The 23,811-nt window shown below is 38.2% G+C and overlaps 1 protein-coding gene across 8 annotated transcripts in view; it reads right to left on the bottom strand.

The window, feature by feature from the left end:
• Positions 1–1,757: 1,757 nt before the first annotated feature.
• The window catches only part of LOC134535788 (iduronate 2-sulfatase-like), a 78,533-nt gene continuing 56,479 nt past the window's right edge, over positions 1,758–23,811 (bottom strand). For 6 of the 8 annotated variants that reach the window (XM_063375059.1, XM_063375062.1, XM_063375057.1 and 3 more), the window contains 2 exons: positions 12,179–12,459; positions 1,758–2,758 (listed from right to left, as the gene is read on the bottom strand). In XM_063375059.1, coding sequence (XP_063231129.1) covers positions 2,396–2,758; positions 12,179–12,459 — 644 coding nt within the window. In that variant the 3' untranslated portion in view covers positions 1,758–2,395. Of the gene's footprint in view, positions 2,759–12,178; positions 12,460–21,712; positions 21,953–23,811 lie in introns of those variants that run through there. The other 2 variants (XM_063375063.1, XM_063375064.1) reach the window with 2 other exon arrangements.

Below are 23,811 nucleotides of genomic sequence, written 5' to 3'. Positions count from 1 at the left end.
TAAATTAGATCCTGATATCGAGTGTTTTATTTAGTGTGCTTTTGCCGATCTACATTTACACTCAACCTGAGCGGTGTGTGTGCTAAATTTATGTGCTCCTTCAGATCTCCTCTGGATAATTTACTGTTTCTGCTGAGCACGTTTCAAAACCTCTCCATGGGGGTTGCATATAAGATGACTTTGTTTATATCAATAAAAGGAGATCAAAGCGTAGTTACAGGTTCGAGTTCGAGTTCGAGTTCGAGTTCGGCGAACTTCAAGACCGATAGTTCGAGTTCAGTTCGAACTTGAAAATTGCAGGTTCGCACAGCCCTACCAGCTATATAGATGATCCACAACCCCTGAAGCACTACCCAAGCACACGTCCATCCTGAAACGATAACCCCCCGTAACTTGAAGACATCCCGGTAACACCAGCCATATAAATGAATCACAACTCCTGACGCATTCACACTAAAACACTATCTTCAATAAACGATAACCGCCCAAAACTTGATGATGTCCAGCCATATACATAGATGATCCACAAACCCTGAAGAACACTTACTAGCACACATCAAGTCTCTAATGGTAAACCTCCCATAACTTGAAGACGTCCAGGTAACACCAGCCATATATGATACACAACCCCCAAAGCACCCACACTAGCACACGTCCTTCATATAATGATAACCCCCCATAACATGTTGATGCCCAAACTACACCAGTCATACAGAATTATAGATGATCCACAACCACCAAAGCACTCACATTAAAACAATACCATCCTCAAACGATAACTACCCATAACTTGATGATGTCCACGTAACACCAGCCATATAGATGATCTATAACCCCGATTCACTCACACTAGCACATTTCATTCCTAACTGAATATTACATCAGTAAAGTATAGTGAAAACCACCAGAATGTCACAATTCTTGTTCAGCTACTACCACTCACACATTTGCATCTAGAGACTAAATTAATTCTGTTCTGCCATTTCAGTTTTCAGTTTATCAATTTAAAATTTGAACTTTGAATATCTGGGAATCATCATTCATAGTTATTTAAAAAAAAACATATTATACCGTATTTACTCGTGTAAAGGCCCCACCTTTTTTTTCCAAATTTTCGACTCCAATCGACGCGAATTTGAAGGAAAAAATAGATTTTCTTTTTTTCAGGTATGAAAAAATAACATTTAATAAAAGCAAAATGATATACGGCCACAACTTATTTAAACGCCAATTAAATTTTGATTAAATGAAACAGCTGGCGGAATGAATGGCAAGTAGTGCGTCTTTGTTCTAATGAGGGAGGGTGGGGGAGGCAGCGACGCGGCAGGAGGGAGAGAGAGGCAGCGAGTCCGCAGGGGGGGAGAGAGGCAGAGGCGTGGCTTAACCTCCCTCCTGCCAGCTAGCCAGCCAACCAGACAAAAGAGTGTTAGAAATACCACTTCCCTTCCTCCTTCACTTCCCCTCTTCTTCTCAGACAACACTGCACATCAACACAAGCGCTTGAGTCCAGTTTTCTTTATCTTTATGTCGTTTGAGATACGACTAACTGCGTACGTCTGTCACGCCTCACGACAGTCCTACTGAGAGCGGACAAACTATAATACCAGTCTTTGTATCACTGCCGCTTACAAAATCACCTCCCGCCACTCACAATACATGGCTTGCTGTTTGATGCATGCCAAACTGCCCTGCCTTCAGATAAACTCAGAAAAACACGTTTTTAAATTTTTTCTCCAAAAATTTCACACAAAACTAAATTTAATAAACACAGACTATTTTATTATAAACTATAAAAACAATCAAAATAGTATTTTTTCTAAAATACAGAACAATAAGACAAACTTTCCTACATGCTAAAAACAATTACATGATATCCACACAGTCTCTAATTTGGTGGAAATGGTACAATAAAAATAATCCATCCAAATGTAATTTAAATAGTTAAAAGTTTAAAAATCACTTAGTAATATCCTGGTTATAAAGTTAAAGCCAAACTTACTCGTAAATTAGTTTTTTTCTGAGGAAGGAATGTGTGGAGGGGGGAAGGGGGTGTTATTTCTGGTTTCCAGGGTTGTATTTATTTTAAGGTAAGTAGTCACATAAATTACAATTCCCAAAATAAAATAAAAACAATTCTTGGGCTAAAGCAAGCAGGTTTACAAACATTCCTGCACCTGAAGTAGCTTGGCTTCTGGGTTGTAGCCGTGTCCTTGGCAAATAATTCACCAACGTTTCTGTCGACATTGCAGTCACCATCATCAGGGAGCTGGGAGCATCAGAGAGTCAGCTCCCTGATGATGGCGACTGCAATGTCAACCGAAACGTCGGTGAATTATTTGCCAAGGACACGGCTACTGCAGACAATGGCCGTGAGAAAGCCTGCACCTACCACATCTCACTGATACATGTGTCGGGGCAAGTTGTACCTCCAGCCAGCATGCAACTGGCTGCTCAGGCGGTCGACCAACTGCCCGAGCTGCGGTCGGTCGACCAAGTTGACGTCCTCGCCGGGATCCAGCCGGTGGTCGTAGAGCTCCCGGGCCAGCACGTGGTCCCAGGAGCCACGGCCGTCGGCAAACTGCACCCACTCCGTGTAGCGGTGGTCGGGAGTGCGCAGCGAGTAGCCCATCACGGCTATGTCCTTCAGCCGCGGCTTGTCGCTGTTGGGGCGGCGTGTCGGGAACGTGCCCGGCCGAGGGTACTGGCTGAACACTCCGGCCTTCCAGCCGCGATCAGGTCTTCCTCCCCGACCAAAAGCCTGCAGACAGGAGTTGATTGCTTTTACAAATGCCAATATCCATTACATACTATGTTTTAACACTCAACTTAGCATATGATAACACCATTAAATAGTCACATAAATCTAGTAATTCAAATAATCATATTGTACCTCTATTAAAATAATGTTGTTCTATAATATATTGTATCATATCCAGGGCCGCAACTAGTCTCTGGCACTCGGGGCATGAATGGATTCATTCGCCCCCCCCCCCCCCCCCCCCCCCCTCGATTTTTACACATACCACACAAATAAAGCGGGGAGTCCGGGGGCCCTCTCACAGAAAAATAGTGCTATTTAAGCATTTTCCATACCTACATGTAACAGTTTCTGTGCTACTGTAACTTCCATGCATGAACCCACTATGTCCATAAAGTAGTCCGTATAATCACTAGACTTGTTCATTAAATATGTTGAGACGTTATATTCTAAATCAGATTAGACATTCCTGGCAATGCAAGTTAAAAAACGTTTTATCAGTTACCAGTTGTAGTAGGAATTACAATGCAAGCGATTTCGGCGCCCCCACAGCTTTGCGCCCAGGGCGTATGCCCCGCTTGCCCCCCCTTAGTTGCGGCCCTGATCATATCAACAGATATAGCTAATTGCTTTGCTTGAACCCAAAGAGATAACAGTAACCAAGTTGTAACTTGATGTAAGTTTTTGGACATACGCCAATGCTAAGAACTTTTTCTGTTGAAGAAAAAATAAAAAATAAAAATAAATAAATAAAAAAATAAATAAAACCCAAAAAAGACAAAAAACACAAAATAAGCAAAAAATTGCTGTTGTCAACAAGGATATAAATACCACAAAATATTCTGTAACAGGAATATGGTCAACAAAACAAAGAAAATTAAACTAAGAGAACGAAAAAAAAACCCACAAATGATGACGACACAGAAATATTGAACCCAAAAAATTCAGCACAACGGTTGAAACGAAACAAACACAATAGTTTTTCAAAACAGAATAGAATGATAAAAAACCCCCACAAATGATGACAGCACAAAAATATTGAACCCAAAATAATTCAGCACAACAGTTGAAACGAGACAAAAACACGAAAAAAGGAAAAGACAAAAAGAACACAATAGTTTTACCAAAACAGAAACAAGCGACGTTTTGGGAACTGCTATCTGCTCCCATCCTCAGGCAGAGACGCACATGGTACAGAAACATGGTACAGAAACACAGGTGCGACTGAGTAGGGTCTGGAAAAATGAGGGTATTTATCAGAGAAAGGGCTACATCTTGAGCAGCCAATGGCAGATGAGCTGTCTCCCCATTGGCTGTGCACCATGGAGTTAAAGCGGATTGGTTATGATAGGTTGAGTATTGGCTATTGTTTTGTGCTGCAGGGATGTTTCTCTCTTTATCAAAGGGATCCACATATTTTTTAATTCAATGCTCTGCTGGCTGAAAATATTTTTATTGCTAATAATGAAGGCTGATTCTTTGATTTTCCTTTTTATTTTATCGGATTCCTGTATGAGTGGTGTGGAGTCTTCCCAGAGATTTTGTGGCTATGTTCCCATGTATGTTCAGCATGTCTGGATTTTAGGGTTTCACCCTTCTTGCAGTTGTTTTTGTGTTCTTTGATTCGGGTGGATAGAGCTCTGCCAGTTTCACGTTTGTACATGTGGCCACATTCACAGGGAATCTGATACACACAGTTGTGAGTTTGTAATTTTTCTGTGGCTGGTTTCACCTTGGTAACAATACTTTTAATAGTAGATTTAGAACGGAATGCTGTTTGAAGTCCATATTTGTTTCCCAGGCGTCTTATTTTTTCTGAAAGCCCTTGAACATACGGAATGACTAGGGTTCCTGCAGGTTTCTCAGTTTCTGATTTTAGTGTGATTTGAGTGTTTTGTTGGATTTCATATGCTGTTTGATGGTGTTGACAGGGTAACCATTGGCTATGAGTTCTTTTTTTATATGATTGTGTTCAACCACAATAGATTTCTCATCAGAACAAATAATCTCAGCTCGGTTGGTTAGTGTGTGAATTATGCCAATTTTTTATTGTTTTGGGATGGTTGGATGCAAAATTCAGGTATTGGCCTGTGTGCGTAGGTTTCCTGTATACTTTAGTTTCCAGGCTGTTGTTTTTTATGCTGACTAGTACATTCAGGAAAGGAATGCTACCTTTGGTTTCTTTTTCATATGTGAATTTTATTGATGGCCTCAGAGAGTTGAGGTGGTTCACAAATTCCTCCAAAGTTTCAGGTCCATGTTGCAAGACAGTGAAGGTGTCGTCCACATAACGGAGCCAGATTTTAGCAGGGCTATTACTTTTGCTAAGTGCTTCTTGCTCAAAGTTTTCCATAAATATATTGGCCATAAATGGTGAAAGAGAAGAGCCCATTGCCATGCCATTGGTCTGTTTGTAGAAAATATCCTTGAACTGGAAATATGTTGTGGTGACACAGAGGGTAATCATTTCCATGATGGATGGGATTGGTATTATAGTTCTGTCCTTTAGGGTTGGATCAGCTTCCAATTTGGCCTTCACAATGCTGAGTGTTTCGGCTACTGGCACATTAGTGAAGAGGCTTTGGACATCAAAACTCACCAGGGTATCATTGTTTTCTATTTTCAGTGTTTTGACTATAGAAATAAAATGATAAAAATCTTTGACAAAGGTATCTGTCTGTCCTGCTAGTGGCTCAACAATTTTCAGGAGATATTTTGATAGTTTCTGGCATGGGAAATTACAACAACTGTAGATCGGGCGCAGAGGCATGTCAGGTTTATGAATTTTTGGAAAACCGTAAATGTGGGGTGCTTTACTGCTGTGTGGTTTCAGTTCTGATCTAGTTTTTTCTGGGATGTGATTCTGATGTTTTTTTAGAGTTTGGTGCACTTTTCTTTCAATGCTGGCTGTGGGGTCTTTTACCAGTTTTGTATATTAACTGTGGTGATCAAATAAGTAATTTTTTGGTCATAGTCTGGTTTGTCAAGTATGACTGTAGCACGACCCTTATCAGCTGGAAGGATTACAATAGTATGGTCGGATTTCAGAGTTTTGATGTCCTTGAGTTCATCAGGCGGCAGATTAGGTTTAGGCGGACCAGCTGAGGTGATTGCTGTACGCACATTCCAACGAAATTCATCTTGTTTGGCGGCAGGAAGTTTGTATATTGCGCTCTCAACTGATGAAACTATGTCAAAAGAACTCATAGACAATGGTTACTCTGTCAACACCATCAAACAGCATATGAAATCCAACAAAACACTCAAATCCACAGAAACTGAGAAACCTGCATGAACCATAGTCATTCCGTATGTTCAAGGGCTTTCAGAAAAAATAAGACGCCTGGGAAACAAATATGGACTTCAAACAGCATTCCGTTCTAAATCTACTATTAAAAGTATTGTTACCAAGGTGAAACCAGCCACAGAAAAATTACAAACTCACAACTGTGTGTATCAGATCCCCTGTGAATGTGGCCACATGTACATAGGTGAAACTGGCAGAGCTCTATCCACCCGAATCAAAGAACACAAAAACAACTGCAAGAAGGGTGAAACCCTAAAATCCAGACTTGCTGAACATACATGGGAAATAGCCACAAAATCTCTGGGAAGACTCCACACCACTCATACAGGAATCCGATAAAATAAAAAGGAAAATCAAAGAATCAGCCTTCATTATTAGCAATAAAAATATTTTCAGCCAGCAGAGCATTGAATTAAAAAATATGTGGATCCCTTTGATAAAGAGAGAAACATCCCTGCAGCACAAAACAATAGCCAATACTCAACCTATCATAACCAATCCGCTTTAACTCCATGGTGCATAGCCAATGGGGAGACAGCTCATCTGCCATTGGCTGCTCAAGATGTAGCCCTTTCTCTGATAAATAACCTCATTTTCCAGCCCCTACATCAGGCGGCACGGACGCAATAAATTACGAAACACTTAAAAAACTCCCTCTAGAGGCACTCGAATATTTACTGGCAAATTCAATGCAATACTAACACACAAAACTTACCCCGATTCCTGGAAACTTGCAAAAATAATCACAATTCCTAAACCAGGGAAAAACCCAGCCATTCCAGAAAACAGGCGACCCATAAGCCTTTTAAACAGCATGAGTAAAATTTTTGAAAAAGCCTTACTCTCGCGCCTTCAAGCACACGCAGAGGAACACAACGTGATCCCAGACATTCAGTTTGTTTTCAGGAAAGGTCACTCAGCAATACACCCTTAAATTAAAATCGTTGAAGATGCTACCGACGGATTCAATAACCCATCTAAAGCCTACACAGTAATGACAATGCTCGACGCAGAAAAAGCATTCGACAAAGTCTTGATTCCAGGCCTTATTCAAAAATTAATAAACTTCAATTTTCCAGACACATATATATACCTGGTGGCTCACTATTTATGGCGTCGTAATTTTTATGTTGCTCTGGACGGGGCTAAATCGACTACTCGCGAACTTACAGCTGGGGTGCCGCAGGGCTCCCCTCTCTCTCCTTTCTTCTATAATATTTACACAGCCGACATACCGCACGCAAACGCCTACATACAGATGTATGCGGACGATACAGCCATAATTAAACAATCTGGAAACTTAAAATATGCCATGGTATGCGTCCAACGACAGCTGACAGCACTTGAGCAATTTTACACTCAGTGGCGAATAAAAATAAATGCAGCTTAATCAACCACTCTTGTAATTTCAAAACGTAGAGGCAGACCAGACAGGGAACTAGAAATTTTTCATCAACCTATTCCTAATGTTACACAGGCAAAATATCTAGGACTCACGCTAGACAGAACACTACTATGGGGAAAACACATCACTCGAGCAACAAACATTGCAACAGGATCCTTAAGAAGCCTGTACCCAATGTTAAAAGCACCTAATTTACCACGCAGGAAAAAACTCCAACTTTACACTCAAATTGTACGCCCGCAGTTGCTATATGGATGCGAGGTCTGGGGCTATGCTGCAAATCACCATATAAATTGGCTACAAGTTGAACAGAATAATTTTCTAAGGGCCATATTAGATTGCAATAGATTTACGAGTAACGAAGCTATTCATAACGCACTTAAAATTCCGTACATCCGCGAAATAATATCAAAGCATGATAATAAAATGTACCTAGATTTACCACAGCACGAAAACGCACTGATAAATTCAATAGCGATTTACGACCCGTCTGAGCAACGTAAACATTAAAAACCTCGTTTAAATTAAAACAATAAATATTAAAAACAAAAGCGACATACATTCAGTTTTTAAAAAAGTCTTCAATAACTTTAAAATTACATAATATAGCATCCCGAACACCTCGTGCGGGGGACCGACCAATCACGGGCCTTGGAGCGCGCTTTTTGGTCGGGCCGCCGAGGGTCGCCAAACAAAACTATTTTTCCGTCTGTCCCCAGGACAGTCACACTCCAGCTCCGGGCGTGTTCACACCGCGCGGAGCCTACAGTTTAAAGTTTAAAGTTTACACTGCCTATACAATTCAAAATGGTCTGAAGCACGCAGGTGCAGTATCGGCTCCCGGGAGTTCTCTCCCTGTTGTGTTAGGGCTGACTCCCTATGTCTGAAGGGCGAGATCCGCCTGGCAGGCTTCACCTCCAGTGCCGGCCGCGTTTCGGAAGGCCATGGGATTTTGAATTAACAAAGCTAGTTCCGTAAACTTATCATCACCTAATAAATATTTTTCCCTTCCCCGGGGTACGTAAAATTTTACAGCCGCACCACTGCAACACGCGCGACAATCCACACACATGTCGTAGCACCTTGTCAAGGCAGAATCATGCAGGTGAACTGGTAGAGGGAGCTACCCCAGCCCTTGCTGGGGATCCGGGCCGAGAGGCATGCATGCATGTCAGGGCAGGGCTCTGGGGGCATGTACAGTAGTTTAAGTCTAGATTCAATATTAAAAAAAAAAAAATCAAAAACAAAAATTAAAAAAATAAATTTTTTTAAAAATATATAAAATAAAACAAAATTTTTTTTTAAAAATATATAAAATAAAACCAAGAATTTTTGACGAGGGCATTTCTCCGCCCAATTAATAAAATAGGACGACCTTCATTGGGCATAAAATTCACTAACTCCACTTTTTATTTTACAGGTTCAAGCAGACAACAGCCAGGCGGCTAGCTACAGCAATACTGGCTTAGCCTAACTTTGACCGAGCTATGTTGGAACGCAACAGTTTGGTAACTAAGGCACCAGAAGTTTACTAATCCATGTAATTTTTTTTACCGTTCACCAACACGACCACACGATTATATGCCTGCGCGAGTGTCGGCCAGAACTTCCTGTTACATGCACATATGAGCTGACTACTCATGCATGTTCTGTGTTCCCAGGTGTTCCAAGGAGCGGCTCGTACAGCTTTACAGTACACGCCACACCCGAGTTTAACTAGGTCACTTGAAATTACAGCACACAGACAAGCCTCTAATGCACACCAACATGACACTAAATCACGCCAGCTAGCCGATCTAGCTGGTGGGGAACTTCTCTCCCCCGCCGATGACAGGTACACGTAACTTTTTATAGCATTACAGAACCTAGCAGCGCACACACAGGCCCGTGTGCCAAACTTATCCAACAAGACACACGCCCCGCCCGTTGATCCAAGTGATTTTACAAAAGTGTGGGGTGCACGTGATTTACAATGCATTAAGCGAGTTATAGAAACTTCGGTTTCTGGTCTCGCACACACTAACTGCCCCGGATGGCAATATGATGGATCGGCGGCGGCGGCAGCCCCTACTCAGTCGCACCTGTGTTTCCGTACCATGTGCGTCTCTGCCTGAGGACGGGAGCAGATAGCAGTTCCCGAAACGTCGCTTGTTTCTGTTTTGGTAAAACTATTGTGTTCGTTTCGTCTTCTCGTTTTGTCGTGTTTTTGTCTCATTTCAACTGTTGTGCTGAATTATTTTGGGTTCAATAGTTTTGTGCTGTCATCATTTGTGGGGGTTTTTTATCGTTCTATTCTGTTTTGAAAAACTATTGTGTTTGTTTCGTATTGTTTTTGTTTCGTTTCAACCGTTGTGCTGAATTTTTTGGGTTCAATATTTCTGTGTCGTCATCATTTGTGGGTTTCTTTTTCGTTCTCTTAGTACAATTTTCTTTGTTTAGTTGACCATATTCCTGTTACGGAGTATTTTGTGGTGTTTATATCCTTGTTGACAACAGCAATTTTTTGCTTATTTTGTGTTTTTTGTCTTTTTTGGGTTTTTTTTTTATTTTTTTTTAATTTTTTTTTCTTCAACAGAAAAAGTTTTTAGCAATGGCGTATGTCCAAAAACTTACATCAAGTCATGCACTCCCATTGCACAAATCTTTCATAAATAAAACCAATTTGTAATGTAAGTATAGTACAGTAAAACATTCTCACCTCTTTATAACAAACATTTTCTTTTCTTTCAGACATAAACTCCCTTATAACAAAGAGACTGAAATATCAAATCAAATTTTTCTTTAAAATAGCTAAAATATAAATAATGCTTTTTACAATTATGTTAATGAAAGAAACAAAACTGTTTTAAAGAGTTTGTGAAAAAAAATATACGAATTAAGAATATTCCGTTGAAAATTGCTGATAAGAGTAACTGGAAGATGAATAAGAAAAATACATGATCTGATCATCAGTTTGATATTTTGCTTTAAGAAAATTATTTTTAACAGCATATGAGCTGAATGACTGACTCAAATCGGTGGCAGTTGAGAGATTGGCAGGTCTCGAATATGGATAAAATAATTCTATAAATTATTTTATCCATAACTGTATTAATATACAAATCATGCATTGCCATTTTTGTGACAAAGTCAGTCTCAAAAATTTTTAATTTTAGCTCAGAAATAGTGTAAAAACTGATACTCTACAATTGCTACCTTTGTTTCGTTCCATGCATTTATAAAGAACTTCTTTATAAGATACACACCAAAATTCAGTCCCATGAGTTTTGCAATCTAGAGGTTTTACTATATATATCATACCTACACAAGTGGTGACATAATTGATTGTAAAGTAAGTATAGAAAGTGGTGTCTGTATTTGCAGCCAGTTGCATATTTGTTGGTCACACGAAATTAATGATTTCTCACAAACATAAATAAGTTTAGTTTATACAAAATAATACTGTATGTTCGTAAACAAACAATCAATTTTAGTAGCCAGCCATTTTGAATGTAACATTTTCAATTAAATGTAAGCATGTGAAACTACTTTCCTTGATTTAAATCATTACTTTGGACATACGCCCTTGCCAGTTTGCACTGTGTGTCATAGAGAAAACTCAAGAAATGGAGAAAGAAAGATAAAATACATAAACATACAGAAAAAAAGCCATAACTAGAGACCCGGAAAATTCGCATATGCAAAACAACCGCGATAAAATGCGAAATGAATCAATGAATGCGATAAAATGTTAAATAAGAGTTTTTCTGCGATAAATGCTAATACAGTGGAACCTCATAATTACGAGTACGGGATACTACGAGACCTTCGAAGTTACGACAGTTTTGTAATGCACCGTCGATTGGACTACGTAAATCATGCTAAATTAAAATGGCTAGAGTGATTTAAATGGCATCTTCAAACAAGGAAAAACGCCTGCTGTTAGGAAAAAAAAAACATTCACGTAGTATTAACACAGACTGATTATACATTTTAAAATGCTAATTTTCCGGGACTCTAGCCATAACCTGCCTATGTCAATTGTAAATATATTGACAGCACTGCACATCCAGTGAAAGGAATTCATCGAAAGAATATCACTGCACAGCCAAACAAAGTGGGCTGACGAAGACAAGACAGTTGAAAAACAAACAGAAAAAACAACCACCTTGGACAGAGGAACCCAACGATGATACTAAACAGATTATATGGGCAAAATACAAACAATATAGGGTCATTGTGTTGTCAAAATACATTTTTATTTAATTTGATTGCTGGGTTCAAATGTGCATTGCTGTATTGTTGGTGTGTTATCCAAGGTTGTTGTTTGTCTGTATTTACAGTTTCTGTTGCAACGGTCTCGTTTTCAGCCCACTGTGTTTGTAGGTGCTGTGAAATTGTTCTAACTGAATAATTACATTGAATTAGCTCTGCTTTCTATACATTTACAATTGATATTGCCTGGTTTTGGCTGATTTTCTGTGAATTTGAGTATTCAGCTTCTTTGTCTATTCTTTGGACTTTACATACAGTGCAAATCAGCAATTTTGTATAAGCCAAATAATGACTGGCAGCACATCAAGAACAGCATTATTGGAATAAATCTTGCAATGGGGAAGAATATTTTAAAGTAACAGGGTGCACACCTGTCTAACCACAGTATTCAGTATTCAGATGTGTTGAGGTACACAGGAATTTGCTGCATGCAGGATGGTCATGACTGACCCACCTGCTCGACGAGGGGCCTGAGGCTGACGCCCTCCGTGCACAGCTGCACGGCGCTCGAATCCTCCGGGCACAGCCGGGGCAGGGGGACCCCCGCCAGGTCGGCCAGCGTCGGGAACACATCGACCAGCTCCGCGAGTCCTGGGCTGGATGAGGGCCGCCCCCGGTGGGTGTGCAGCAGCGAGGGGCTGGTCACGCCTGGCACGAACAGGATGAACGGCACCCGCACAGCCACCTCGAAGTTGCTGTACTTGGACCACTCCCCATGCTCCCCCATGGACCAGCCTGCCACCAACAACCAGTCACAGTTCTCAAATACTAGCATCCAATGAGCTTCAATGAAATGGATGAGAGTATCGGACGTATAAGACAACACATCAAATAAATGATTAGCTTTGCAAGATTGAAAAATAAAAAAAAAAATTCTTCTTTATGTAAGATGGACATACGATTTAATTGTTTGAAGTAGGTAGCACAGTGTGTGCATCTTTGTCCGAATGTGTTCATAAGTAGAGTGCATTCCTGCTAATTTGAAAAGTTTGTTATAGACATCTGACCGTCACTCCGGTTAACAACAGTACTAAATGACATTAAAACATAGCTTGTGTTAAAACTGTTCAAACATAAATAGTTTAATATTTTAATATTTTCTTGACTAAGAGTAAATCACGAATGCAAGTTCACAAATGTTAATATCATCTTTAATGTATTATATTAGCACAATTGAAAGCATTACCTTAGATGGTGTGCAAGTTTAGAGCAAACACAGGCCTATAAACAACCTGGAATTGTTTATATCTAGGCATGATATCCTCCCTCAGGCAGGTTCAATGAGACGGAAGCAAGGAAATCATGTAGGAGGCCATACTTACATGGCATTACAAATCAACTGGAAAATACTTGCCAAATACCATACATCTAGAATTCCTTAAAAATATATTTTTTTTATGTGTTGTTGCCTCAAAAGTTGACAGTTATAAAACTTCCAACACAACAAAAATTTTGCTAAATTAGATAGAAGTAGGCAAGTCTGTTGCCAAAGAATCATGTAAAAGTGCCATTTAGTTATTCTAAACCATTTTTAAATTGGTACACACACACAGTTACAATTACAAAGCACAATCACTGTGTAAAACTTGTAAGATTCCGGCTGACGTCATGTGTAGGGACCCGGGAAATTCGCGACTCGCGAATTCGCAAAAATTGTTAAAACCATTTAAAATGTTGTTGTAAAAAATTTAAATGCATTATAAAAATGATTTAGTATGTTTTTGAATCAAGAAATACTCGCAAATTTGTTAAAATTTGGTAGTACCCACAAATTTCTGTATGTATTCAAGATTATCCGCGAATTTTTCGGATCCATGAAAGAAAAAAAAGTTTGTGCAAGCGCGAGACGGTTGTTTACTACTTATCCGTCAACAATCTCAGGTTGCAATAGCCGGGTTGGCGGAAGTTGAGAAGGCGGAAGGGGGGAAGGCAGCGGCGGAAGATGAACAGTGAGTGTGTGACAGTGTAAAAGGGGAGCAGGCGTAGTGCCAGCTCGGTCCAGTCAGGTTTGAATAGTCGTAGGGTGGACACATATTCAAAACGTTCGTTTATATATGCGGATATGCCGCCCAAAATAAACATTGACGAAAGAGTGAAACAGTTTTCCCAAGATGGAATGGTTAAATCACAAAATATTATGATATGCCGTTTTTGCAATAAAACAGTGGCGGGGGAAACTTCCGACGGTGTGAAGAAACACATACAAAGTAATGGTCACGCTGAAGCCGTCAAGAAAGGAAAACGGCAGAAAACGATGTTTGAAGCTGTCGAAGGCGCCAAGGAAGCGAAGGTACAGTAGTGTTACACGATAATGCTGGCATGCATTCATTATCTTTCACCAATATTGGAAATGTACATCACAGAACCATTAACAAATCCTTTTTATTTTTTATTGTTTTATAAAAAAAAAAAGTACGTAACTTCAGGAACACAAGTAGCTACAGTAAACTCTCGGTTATCCGGGGCCCGGAATATCCGGTTTTTGGGTTATCCGTGCATGCATTTAGATTAATTAATAGTTATTCTGAAGCTGTAAAAAAAAATGACATCGCTCCGACGTACATATTTATTTTCTTGGCCGTTTAATATTTTTAACCACTCTGTCTCTGTGTCAGAAAGCTGTTTGGTCTAACCTTTGAGTCGTCCTCCCTTTCAGATGTCACATTTGTCACTCTTTAAACCCGAGGGGGATACCCTTACTTCTACTCCCCCACCCCCCTCCGTTGCCTCTTCTGTTTGTTTGTTTCAAGTGTTACTTTCCGCTCGGCCCAGCAACACGGCAGGCGCCTGGCGAGTGACGTGTCTGGCTGGCATTCGGCTGGAAGAATGGCCACGGGTTGTGAAAAACCTTGCCTGAATTTATGTGTGCATTGTCAGCACAATCCTATCTTGCGCAGTGTTAACTTTCTCTCTTCCAACAACTGTTGTAAATGACCGTGAACGAGCAACCTACGCGAAGGAAATCTTCACGAGTATATCACGACAGGTTTTCATGATGCAAAGAATGTTGTTTTTCTCTAGCGACAAGGAACTGTAAAGATTAACTTGCCGCCGAGTTGTAGGAAAAATAAATACAAGAAACAGTGGGAGTGGGTGACTGCCGCGTCGCCAGCAGACGGAGAAAGACCACATGGCGAGGCAGTGCTTTATTTTTTTAAGCCGAGACACTAATTCGAGGGCGGCTCTTACCGTGAAACGAATTATCCTGTTTTTTATTTTTTTTATTTTTTACAGGATTTCAATTATCCGGGAATCGACGGGTCACAATTAAAATGGATAATTGGGAGTTTATGATAAAGCTGCCAGCTACATAATTTTGCTACTTAGTGCTAAAGCACAGTTTAAATAAACCTGCATGTCCTTTTGTTAAAGCTTAGAGTTGCATATTTCTGTTAAAAATTTTTTATAAAAAACTAAGTCCATGTTTTACTTTTAGGTTGCTAAAATGGACTTCATCACATCGACAGTGGAAATGATGGTATCTGCAAACATACCACTTGAGAAAGTGTTGTAAGTTTCAATAAATGATGTAGCCAACCTTTTGCTTTTAACTCAATCTCTATTTACTAGTATCGCACAGTACACACAGAGCCGACATGGCTGCAACGATAACAACATTTGTACACATACAAAAAACAAGATGGCACCTAAACAAAGGAAGTCAAATCAAAGCCTATGTAGCAAATACAAATAAAACATTATTACTTTCGTGACTTATATGTCTCACAAAACATATCCAACACTTCCCCTTGAGACACTTAAGGTTAGAGAAACTAAGATTTCCTTCAGCACAGTATGTGTTCGTTGAATAAAACCTTCGGTATGAACTTACAAAAAAAACCATCAAACACTATTTGACTTAACTTCAAAACATATCCCAGTTCACGTCATTCATAGCTCCTAGTTAAATCTCAAAATTTAACAATCATGACAGACACTCAAGGAACACGTGCAAGATTCAGTTTTTCACACAGGTACTTGATGCGCGCACCATTCACTGCCTTGGTGAACAAATCAGCAGGGTTCTCCCTGCCAGTGATGTGCTTAACCTGTATCTTCCCCTTTTCCATCATGTCCCTCACAAAATGATATTTGATATCTATATGTTTCGTCCTTTCAGACACTTCCCATGTCTTACACATGGCTATGGCCGTCTCGTTGTTAGAGAGGATCACGGCAGGGCTGGGCGCAGAGCCATCTTGCCCCAATTCAGACATGAACTGCGATAACCATCTTGCTTCCTTTGTTGCTTCGTAGATTACATAATATTCCGCAACTGCAGTGGAATCAGCAACACAGGTCTGTTTTCTCGAAACCCAGATAACAGGACCTCCCGCTAAGGTTGCCACAACTCCTGTTATAGACTTTCTGTCATGCCTATCATTGGCTAGGTCTGCATTACAGTAGAATATGGCAGCGCCATTTTGTTTGGTAAATTTCAACCTCCAGTCTTTGGTTTGTCTCAGGTATCTGAGCACATGTACAATATCTTGCCAGTCCCGAAGGGTTGGGGTCTCACATTTTTGACTAGACCTGCACACTGCAAAGCTAATGTCCGGTCTTGTTGTTTGCGACAAATGTAGTAGGCTCCCAATCGCTTTGCGGTATAAGTGCTTGTCAAAAGCTTTGTTTCCAGCATCTGTTCCATCATCACGGTTGATCTCTATGGGGAACGCTTTTCCTCTTGCATTTGTCATTTGAAAAGTACGCAGCAGTTGCTCGATGTAGTGAGACTGATCCAGTAATACAGAGTCACCTGTGGAAATGATGTTCACTGAAAGAAAATTGGTCATCTCCCCCATGGCTCTCACTTCGATAGTCCCAGACAGCTTCTTTTTCATATACTCCACTTTCTCACGCGTCCCGAATATGCCTAGGTCATCAACGTAGACAAATACCCAGGCGCGTAGGAAGCAAATATTTAACAGGGGGGCAAAGGAGAGTATCATTATAATTGGTGGATTTAACAAAGGACTGTCCGGGGGCTCTCCCCCGGTAGAAAAAAAAATTGTATTCTAAGGAGCAAAATGGTGCTATTTAAGCATCTTTCGTATAAAAATAGAATGTACTACTAGCAGAAATTTTAACTTTCAGTTTTCACCTCGTAGAATTCATTAGGCAATTTGTTGAATTTTCCCACTGCACAGAGTATACATAAATTTCAAGCACCTTCAAATTTAGTTCCCAGACATCATAAAGTTATCTAGAGCTGTAGAAAAGGCAAATATGTATTTCTAATTAAAAATATGTTTGACTAATTGCATCATAATTACATGACGGTGGTTGAAGATTAATATTTGTAGTGTGAGATAGTATATTTTGCCAACTATCTATAGCTATAAGTAGTTACATTTTCTTAGTATGTGCTAACAAACAACTGCAATAATCAAAACAAGCTATAATCAAATATTTAAGTGAGGCTGAGCCTTGAGTAAACAATTTAACAAAGACGGCATTATCCCACTCATTGCCCACTCTTAAAAAAAATTCATTTGAATATTAGATGATGCCAATATTCAGAATTAATTGACACAAGCATATGGTGTACCTAATGTCCACTGAATATTAATTTGAAACGTGACAGAAAAACTGCTTTACCATTAATAAATCTGAAAATATAAATATCTTATGATAAGTTATATGACATAATAACACATTCAAATTGATAAAGTAAAATCACAATATAACAAAACTTGGAATAGTGAGCCGTTCGACATATTACTATCATACCATTTTTATGTTCTTCATAATTTAATTTACAATACATTAAAACATTCTGAAAATTCTCATAATTATTTGTACGAATAATCCGTATTTTTTCATTGACAACTACACAGCTACTAGAAATGAAAATAAAAATTAAAGATGGAAAAAACATGGAGGTAAGAAGTTAGGGAGTGGTTGTTTGGCATGGATGCTGGTCATTTTGCTTTTTGGGACACGCCCACTAATGCGACCAAAACAAACGGCGAATACAAGTTTGAAATGGTGTTTTTAATGAAATAAAACAATGTCGTGTTGTGCTTATGGTTGTACGAATAGGCTAGCGAAAAAGCAGACGGGAATTACATTTCACAAGTAAGTTTATATCAAACCAGGAGCTTCTATTATTGAAGTGGTGAGATGAATAAGAGAAGACAAGACATGTCTCAAGAAAGATGAAATAGTTATAGTAGCAGGTGGAAATTACGTGTTCAAGAAAGAATTAAAAAATTCGTGTTGTGCTTATGGTTGTACAAATAGGCTAGCGAAAAAGCAGACGGGAATTACATTTCACAAGTAAGTTTATATCAAACCAGGAGCTTCTATAATTGAAATGGTGAGAGGAATAAGAGAAGACAAGACATGTCTCAAGAAAGAAGATGAGATAGTTATAGTAGCAGGTGGAAATTACGTGTTAAAGAAACAATCAAAAACTGTGTATCTCAGTTTGAAATATGTATTACCTTCATTATGTAACACAAAAGTGGCGGTATGTACAATCCCACACAGATTTGACTTGATGGATAACTCATGTGTAAATATAGGGATAAGGAAAACTAATGAAAAAATTCTGACTCTGCAGTAAGTACAATTTTGTACGAGTAGCATAGGCATACCCAGGGGGGGGTTTTGGGGGTTGAAACCCCCCCCGAAAAGTCTTGGCGACCATTCCCGTCTCAACGGCAACTCTGGAGAGGACATTTTCTTGCTTAAGAAGATTAAAATCCTATCTGCGGAACACCATATCTCAGGACAGACTGAATGGATTGGCCTTACTGAATGTCCACTACTAAATACACATCGGCCCGGAAAATGTGGTTACTGAATTTGCCAAATAATAATAATAATAATAATAATAATAATAGAAGAATTCTTTTGTAAAAAGTTTGGAGGCTTAAAAAAGTTTATTATAAACAATTATTTTTTGGTGTTTATGGATTTTTTCTTTAAAAATCAGAAGCCCCCTTCCCCAAACCCCCCCCCCCCCTTCCCCGAGAAATATCTGGAAGAACCCCCCCCCCCCCCCACCCCCCGAAAAAAAATCCTGGGTACGCCTATGACGAGTAGGTATCTTTTGCTGATGAGACAAATCTTCTTATAACTCCAGAAAAATATTGGAATTAAAAAATAAAACTGAATTTGAAATAATTAACTTGAATAAGTGGTTTGATGCAAATAATTTAAAACTTAATATAAATAAAACAAAATTTATTAAATTTGGTAATAAAAGACTGCTCGATCAAGTATTATCTGAATTTCAGAATCAAGCGATAAGTCAAACTGAATCAACTTAATTCTTGGGCTTACATATTGATGATAAACTAAAATGGAATGAAATATCAATCAAACTATTCATAAATTAAGTAAAGCTTGCTACGCCCTCAGAATTCTTAGCCAAATTATAGACAGAAATTTTGAACGAACTGCATACATTGCACTTTTTCACACACACATGGTATATGTAATTGAAATATGGGGTAAGTGTAGTAATAGTATTAAAATTTTTAGATTGCAAAAAAAAAGCCATATGTATTATATGTTTAGCTGATACAAGAGCCTCATGTAAACCTTTATTTACTGAGTTGAATATATTCCCTTTTTTTTCGTAATATATTTATAGGTTGCTCTTATTTGTAAAATTGTAAATAATTTTGTAGAATCTGAACATACTGGACCATATATCACAAGATATAACTATAAACTGAAACCAAAATTCCACACTTAAGAGGTATAACACTATTTAATAAACTACCTAAAGAAATTATATTACTACAAAATTTTAATGAATTCAAAAAAGTTGTTAGAGAATACATCAAAGGAAAAAAATATTTATTTAGCTGGTGAAATAACACCTTGTAATGACAATATAAATAATATGTAATTTGCTGTATAATTATTGGACACCCTACAAATGATTCAGAGTATATTAAATGAAAAATATGTACTGTTTGTTGTGTTGTGTAAATTGTGAAAATTATAAAATTTGTGATTATTTGTTGAAAGTGTAGATTAGCAAAATTCATTATAATTGTAAACTTAATTATTTTATTGCAATTTTAACTATGTTTAATTTTTGTTTATAATGTGACAAGGTCAATATCCCTTGAGCTGTTGGCTCATGTAGGGATCTGCAGGTGGATTGAAAAAAATAAAAAAAATGAAATAAAATAGATTGTGTTATCTGCATGAAACCATAATATATTTTCCATTGATTTTTGTTGTCCAAATTATATACATTTATGTAATGTCTTGTTATTTGTTAATAAATTATAGTTTTTACTTCAGTACGTCTTGTTTTGTAGTTGATTTCGCATAATTTCACCCTATTTTAAATTTGCAACACTGTGCTACCAGCTTGCTTTTACCAAAGCCCAATAATGTACCAATTTTATCGTCGACGATTATAAGACTTAACTTAAAAAATATGGTGAGGAAATGGATGAGGAGAAGTGATTTAATCTGTAAAACATTTCACTTTTAGTTTTATGCAGTGTGGTTTAGTATCATTTTGTTCTAAAATTCCCTCGGCGTAACTTTTCCGTAATTAAAGTAATAAAAATCAATTTCGAAAATATTTCTTTCGATGTAGTCAAATGTGGATAGTGTTTGATTAGGCTAGGTTAGTAACAACACTAGATTGTAGGTTAGGTTAGTATAGCTACATTAAAAATGCTGTAAAATATTTTTAGTGTTTTTCAGCAATTACCAATTTAAGATGTACCAGTTGCCAGAGGGAAATGCTGAAAATTCATTAATTGCACAGAAAGATAGAGGTGGAATAACATACCTGTCTAAGGACGTGCAAAGTATTTGTAAGACGAAAAGACATTTTTTTCCTCTTTGAATCAGCATATGCATGACATGTCCCCATTGAATAATCATATTGTTTATTTGACAAAAGCAGTTTCTGATAAGTATGTTTGTATAAGGTTCAATTATTTTGCTAAGAATATAATTTAAACTAGTGATTCTGTTCAAAAGATGTTTACGAAGACAATTTTGTTTAAGGGTCAATGAGAATTTTTGCAGTCATACTTCTAGTAGCTATGTATGCATTCTTCCTTTTGAGCTTCAAGTGATCTTGTTATTCCATTCAAGAATAACTGTTTTACCTATTACAAATCAGAAACATAAGTATTTTTTGTATTTATATGCAGTCTTAGTAAGTATTGATTGGTTATTGCTACATAGTATTTGTGTGTGTCATCAAGTAAGGGAAACCAAGAAAAAATCTTGACAAAAATAATTAGGTTTCTTAGAAAAAATTTCTATGAACTAATTTTTGCAAATCTATAGTTGAATGGATATGAATATTAGGGAAATTGTGGGTAAATATTGCCCCCTATGAGAACAAAAAATACAAAAATATAATTTTCGATTTAAATATATCTTCACTAGCATTTTATAATCCTCACTGATCTCAAAGAAGCTTAAGGCACACATTCAAGGCTAAAATTATGGGATGAAAAATAATTAAAACGTAGACAGTATAAATATATAACACTTGGAATCGCTATAGTAAAAAAAAAAAAGTTGCAAATGTAATCACTGCAACATTGCTGCAGGTGGGCATGTGTGCCCTCTGTTATTACTGTTACTTTACAGTACTGGCTTCTAAATTGAAATATTCGTGCAAAGGACTAATTTAGCTCTGAAGAAACTACTGGTATGTTTACTATTGCGTGGCCACTGCAATAAATAAATAAATATATAAATAAAATGCAAAAGTTGTAGCATGTACAAGTTAATATAGGCGAGTGGGCTCGTGACAGCTAATCCATCCATACACATAGGCCTAATAATTATGACGAGAATTTAAATATCAGTTAATTTGTTCATTTCGTTTACAGTAACATGTAGGTAATAAGCTAATATCTTTAACATTGTAATAGTCCGATAAATGAAATGACGAAAAAAAACCTTCTTTAAGCACAAATAATGTAAACAAGGGTACTATAATGTTATTGACACAACATACTGCCTAAATAACATCAATGCACCCTACCTGAATGCTGTTAAGTAAGCAATAAATTAATTTTATAACCCATTTCGTCATTACATATATCGGGATTTATTGCCTTATTTCTACTAAAAAATCACACGTTACAGTCTTGCAACACAACATTATATTTCATTTCATAATCTTAACAAGATAAACTTGCACATATACGCCGTTGGTAGCTAATATCGGATTAACAAAATACAGTACTCTGCATTTAAATGCATTGCAACCAGTGATGTTTTGCTCTCACAAGGGGACGTGGTCGTTTTTTGTTTTGACTTCAACTGTTAACACAGCAGAGATTAAACACACCTACTCCCTAACTTCTTAACTCCATGGGAAAAAAGCTTTTCGCAATAACACTCATATCACTTTATTCAGGAAAGTCGAAATTTTATTTTGGTATTAAAAATTAAAAAAGTCAATATGTTAATTTTTTTACTGTCAGACTCCCCTTAAGAATAAGTTTAAAATGCGAACCCCACAGAATAGGCGAGTGAAGATGCTTAAAAATAACTGCAAATCTGCTTGATAAATTCTTGTTCAATGACTTGTAGATTCAAATAAATTTTTTTATTACGCGAAGAGCGGAAAAAAAAATGTACCGATATACTAAACTTTAATGTTAAATAGGTATATTACATATGTTTTTCGGGATCATGTAAAAATTCGTCTCAGTCTAAACTGCTGAGTTAAAGGAATCCAACTCTTCTTTAGGATCTTTGTCTTCACAGGCATTACAGCCTAATGTGCACTGCTTTTTAGGTGGTGGTTGTGATGAACTGCAGGACTGTGCAGAACGGTTGTTAAAGAAAAAGTTGATGCTTTTCTGAGTCATTGTACGCCGCAAAAATTAAAATACTGTTATAAATTTTATCCTTAAACCCTAAATGTTTTTCATCACTGCCATCCCGCACTACTCACTCACGATACTACAGATAAATACGTTTATTTTAAACAGTTCTGTAGTACGGCTCACAAAGTTTCTTGGACTTAAAATCAAGACGTACAGCAGTTGAATGATGACTGATGTGGAAAGCGCTCTGCACTTAAGGTCATTACCTTTAGGTAGAAACGAGGCGGTGTGAATGCAAGGGTCTGAAGGTCAGGTAGACAAGGGTGGACAAAAACGGAGCGTAAGCTACTGCAACGAGCAGAAACATTTACTGGTCTTATATCCCACAATAATATTTCCGCTATCAGCACTGTGAAACGTGAATATTTAGAAGAAAACAAGAACAGTTGCCGTATTTATTGTGCCTGTACACTTATCGAAAAGTCTTAATTTATTTAAAGAATAAAGTAAAGCACAGACAAGAAAATCCCACAACACCACTTAGCATTGCAATGAAGACAATGCCTCTTGTTCATCTGATGCAATGGCCGGGCAAAACCATCACTTTGCCCGGCCATGAAATGTTATGGCCGGGCAGTCGCCTGGGTCGCCCCCCCGGTTCCTACGCGCCTGCAAATACCACTAGTTCCTTGTGGTCATCTATATATACGCAAGGGTCTTTCTTCACCCTTCTCAAATCCCAGCCAGTTAGGATACCGTCAAGGGTGTCATGCAACTCCTTACCACTCTGTTTCAGGCCGTAAATACTTTTTAGCAGTTTACAGACCTTGTCACTCCCTTTTTGGTACATCGACGGTTGCTCCATGTAGATTTCCCCGGTGAGGACCCCATTCAGATACGCAGCCAAGACGTCCAGGTATCCTCTGACCCAGCCCAACTTAACTGACAAAGCTAGGAGGACACGAACTGTCTTTTTCTTAACCACTGGAGAGTAAGTTTCAGTAAAATCTATCCCCGGTATTTGGGAAAACCCACGAGCTACCAGTCTTGCTCTATACCGTACGGAGCTTCCATCCGAGCTCTCCTTTAATTTCAAGACCCACTTGCACCCTAAAACATTTGTTTTTTTTTTGGGCCTGTCAACAATTTCATAAGTGTTTTTGCTTGTCAAATTTTCGATTTCTTCATCCATCGCTCTTTTCCAATTTATCGCATCACTGCCCCCTAAAGCTTCTTTGGCACTCTTTGGTTCGTGGGAGCAAGACTCTGTAGACATAGTAATGCACCCGTATGGACAAGAAGGTGC

The sequence above is a fragment of the Bacillus rossius genome, chromosome 10 (genome assembly GCF_032445375.1).
Source record: "Bacillus rossius redtenbacheri isolate Brsri chromosome 10, Brsri_v3, whole genome shotgun sequence".
Taxonomy (NCBI): domain Eukaryota; kingdom Metazoa; phylum Arthropoda; class Insecta; order Phasmatodea; family Bacillidae; genus Bacillus; species Bacillus rossius.
This window is presented reverse-complemented; position numbering and strand designations above follow the sequence as displayed.